The sequence below is a fragment of the Pan troglodytes genome, chromosome 8 (assembly GCF_028858775.2).
Source record: "Pan troglodytes isolate AG18354 chromosome 8, NHGRI_mPanTro3-v2.0_pri, whole genome shotgun sequence".
In the NCBI taxonomy this organism is placed as follows: domain Eukaryota; kingdom Metazoa; phylum Chordata; class Mammalia; order Primates; family Hominidae; genus Pan; species Pan troglodytes.
In genome coordinates this window covers 72223689-72227794 of record NC_072406.2, presented here as the reverse complement: position 1 = coordinate 72227794, position 4106 = coordinate 72223689, and the positions used below count along the sequence as shown (strand labels likewise).

Sequence of the window (4106 nt, the reverse complement as noted above, 5' to 3'; positions counted from 1 at the left end):
GATCCATTTTTTTTTTTTTTTTGGCAAACATTTCTAATCTTTCTCTCTACACCAAAGTAGGCCTTCAAACATAATTAATTTATCTCTTTCCTTCATTTCCCCATATCCAATTCATAAGCAAATGTCTTGCTTTATCTGAAAACCTACCCTGAGTACAAGCACTTCTCACCAATTCTACTGTCAAAGCACCTAGTCTAAGTTATCAATATGTTGTTTTTTTCTATGACAGCATTTACAGAGGACAGGCAATGTGTTCTAAAAAAGAATCCAGAACATATAAGGAATTCAAACAACTCAATAGTTAAAAAAACAATTTTAAAATAGGCAAAAGACCTTAATAGACATTTCTCAAAAGACATACAAATAGTCAACAGTCTTATGAAAAAATGCTAAATATCATTAATCATTAGGGAAATGCAAATCAAAAGCATAATGAGATATCACCTTACTCCAGTTAGAATGCCTACTATGAAAAAGACAAAAGATAACAAATATTGGAAAATGTAGAGAGAGAATTGGTGAGAATGTAAATTACTACAGCCATTATGGAAAGCAGTATGGAGGATCCTTTAAAAAATTAAAAATAGAACTACTGTATAATTTAGCAATTCCACTACTTGGTATATATCCAAAAGAAATGAAATAAGTATGTGCAAGAGATATCTGTGCTTCTATGTTTATCACAGCACTATTCACAATAGCCAAGATACAAAATCAGCCTAATTGTCCACCAACAGATCAACAGATAAAGAAAATGTGATGTAGATACACAACTGAATACTATTTAGCCTTAAAAAAGAATGGAATCCTGTCATTTGCAACAACAGGGTTGGAACTGGAAGACATCATGGTAAGTGAAATAAGCCAGACACAGAAAGACAAATACCACATGATCTCACTCATATGTGGAATCTAAGCAGCTGATGTCATAGAAGTAGAGAATAGAACAGTGATTACCAAAGACTGGGGAGAGGAAGGCGGATGGGAGAATGGAGCAAGATTGGTCAACAGGTACAAATTTATAATTAGCTATGAGGAATAGGTTCTGGTGTGCTATTGCACAGTAGTGTGATATATATTTCAAAAAACCTAGAAGAATTTTGAATGTTAACACTACAAAGAAATGATAAATGTTTGAAGTGACAAATGTGCTCATTACCCTGATTTGATCATTACACAATGTATATATCTATAGAAACATCACATTGTACCCTATGACTATGTGTAATTATTATGTGTCAGTTAAAATTCCTAAAAAAGAAAAATAGGGATGCTTAAATGCAAAGATTACTTGCAGTTTTCAAGTGAATGATCCATACAATATAAACAAACTCTTCATGGTTACATGCTTCTCAAACCAGAAGAGTTTAAAAAGAACAGCTTTTAAAAATAACAAATATGATTCTGTCCTTTTGCTACTGTGGACATAATGACTGCTTTGCTTCTTATGACATTAAGGAACATTATAATGGCTACAGCAACTAAGCTGTATCAATAACGTTGTTCCTTTAAATAAATCTATGAAGACAATACAGACATTCATTAAGAGCAAAATAAAACAGTGAGGTGAAAGGTCTGAAATAAAGTTGAGTGAAAAACTTAATTGGTATTTTCATCTTCATACTGAAATGCATACAAATGAGAGGGATCAAAATAAATCAAAACATGAAAACCCTTTTAAAGGAAATGAGGCTGTGGGTTGATTTTTCACTATTTTCCCTTACTATTTTATAGTACATGAGAACTAAATAAAACCAAGAGGGGGAAACAAACAAACAAACAAACAAACAAACAAAGAATGTACCAGGCCCTGGCTGGTGCGGTTAAGAGTTATTCTGGGAAGGTGTGAGAGCTGCAGAAATCATTTACCCCGTCTTTCTCTTTTTCTCTAAGACTCTGACTGTGATTTTTCTCACTAATGACAAAAGGAATAACCTCTAGTGAGAATGAAATGATGAAGGGTCTTTGAAATTCTCTACTCTCTGAACACAGTGAATGTGAATGAAAGATCTCAGGAAGAGTTTTCAAAAAGCTTATTGCTCAATCACCAGCCTTTGCGAGGAGTTGTGGATTGACTGCTGTCTGCAATAAGGTCACCAGAAACTGCCATAGCTCTCAAGGCAAGCACATGCTGATAATGACAAGCTGCTGAGACTCAAAGCTATGTTTTAGCCCCAACCCCAGCACAGACTCACCACGAAGCTCTTTGATTTCCAGACGGAACTTTCATGAGGACGCACCACACTTAACTAAACCCTTGACCTAACAGACCTATAGTGAAGATGAAACCCCAAAGGTAGCCAAGGGATTTGGTATTTTAGTCATGTTCTTTCATGCCTTAGTACCTTTAAGGTAAGCTCACACAGAGGTGGCCATGAAATGGTTAAATAGCAAAATCCCTGACTTCTGTAGTCAGCGAGAAACATCCGAGAGTGTGTCATATGGTCAAAAGCCTCTTTGCAAAAAGGAAAACATTTCAAGTCACAGATTCATTCTTTTATTTCTACTCATTCATTCATTTTCTTCAATAAACATTTAGGAAGCTCCTACTGTTTGCCAATAACTCAACAGAGCTCTGGAGAAACAGATGAATTCAATGTGGCCTTTTGACTAGGGACAATCGCCCACCACACTTCTGATAACAGACAAGCCCTTCTTCAGCACTACAGGGTTAGCCAACCACAGTATTCCATCCCCCTGGCCTCAGTCAGAACCTTTGCTCCAGAAATTTTCCTCTGGAACTATCAGGAAGGACTTCCAGTTACCCCGGGGACGCCATTTTGGAAACCTAGTACTGTCATGGCCAAATTATCTATCTTGGAGGAACAGCACCTACAGGAGTGAAGCCACCACACAGATGGAAACAAAGGAGGAAGAAAAGGAAAGGGAGAGGAAAAAGGAGGAGGAAGAAGAAAGAGAGAAGGGGGAAGGGAAAGGAAGATAAGAAGGATACCACTCGGCATTGTTTGCCTGGATCCAGTCCTGCCACAAGCCAATACCACCACCACCCTTTTTTTAAAATCAATTTTATGACCCTGAGGCAATAATTCTTGCCCTCCTCCCATGCATACTTTTCACTACACTGATCTTAACTACCTGAAACTGAGAACATTTAGATAAAAACCAGAGAATTTGAGGTCAATTTAGTAGCACAGCAACCACATACATAAATAATTGCAAAAAAAAAGTGATGAAGCATAAATACAACACACTGTCATGGTACAAAAAAGAAAGATCAACTCAGCTTAGACGGTTTATAGTTCATCAGCCAGAGGTTGGCTTATTCTTTTTTTTAAGGGACGTAGCCTATAACTACATCACAGAAAAAACAACATGTAGGTGTCCCCTTACTCAAGAAAGGCCTTGTGACACTGGAGGTAAGTTTGGAAGAATATGGATCTGTCAACCTGAGGAACTGGGAAAGATGCAAATATGGATCTGTCAACCTGAGGAATTGGGAAAGATGCAAATAGATAAAAACAGAACTATGGTCCAACAGATGTGGTATATTTGGTATGGTAGATTAGATACATCCACAAATTCTTTGCTGCCCATCCTAGTAAGAGGCATGGCCTAATTCCTCTCCCCTTGAAAATACACTGACATTTAGTGACATTTTATTAAATATGTACCCTTTTGTACCCATCTTTTTCATGTGGTGAAATGAAAAAATACAGCACTTCTGCTGTCTCAGCACATTTTCAAGATATTCTAAGAAATGTCTTGAAAAAGTAAATATATAAAGACAGAAAGTAAATGAGTGGTTGTCTAGGGCTAGGGGTTGGGAATGGGAGTGATTGCAAATGGATATGAGATTTCTGTTTGGGGTGATGGAAATGTTCTAAAATTAGGTTGTGGGAATGGTTGCACAACTCTGAGAATATACTAAAAAAACACTGAATTGTATACTTTAAATAGGTGAATTTTATGACATGTGAATTACATCTCAATAAAGCTGTTAAAAATTAGATGAAATGGACAAATTCCTTAAAAAACAAAATTTAACAAAACTAATACAGGAGGAAATAGAAAACCTGAATGAAATTAAATATCAATGAAATTGATTCCTTCATTTAAAAATCCTTCCCACAAAGTAAACTTCAAAT

The 4106-nt window shown here is 36.2% G+C and overlaps 1 protein-coding gene across 1 annotated transcript; it reads left to right on the top strand.

The window, feature by feature from the left end:
- The first annotated feature begins 951 nt into the window (after nucleotides 1-951).
- On the top strand, nucleotides 952-3613 carry LOC100615920 (putative uncharacterized protein C10orf40-like). The gene is given in 2 exon segments (NM_001287838.1): nucleotides 952-1011; nucleotides 1894-3613. A coding segment is annotated over 1 exon segment (387 nt). The 5' UTR covers nucleotides 952-1011; nucleotides 1894-3190; the 3' UTR covers nucleotides 3578-3613.
- The last annotated feature ends 493 nt before the right edge of the window (nucleotides 3614-4106 follow it).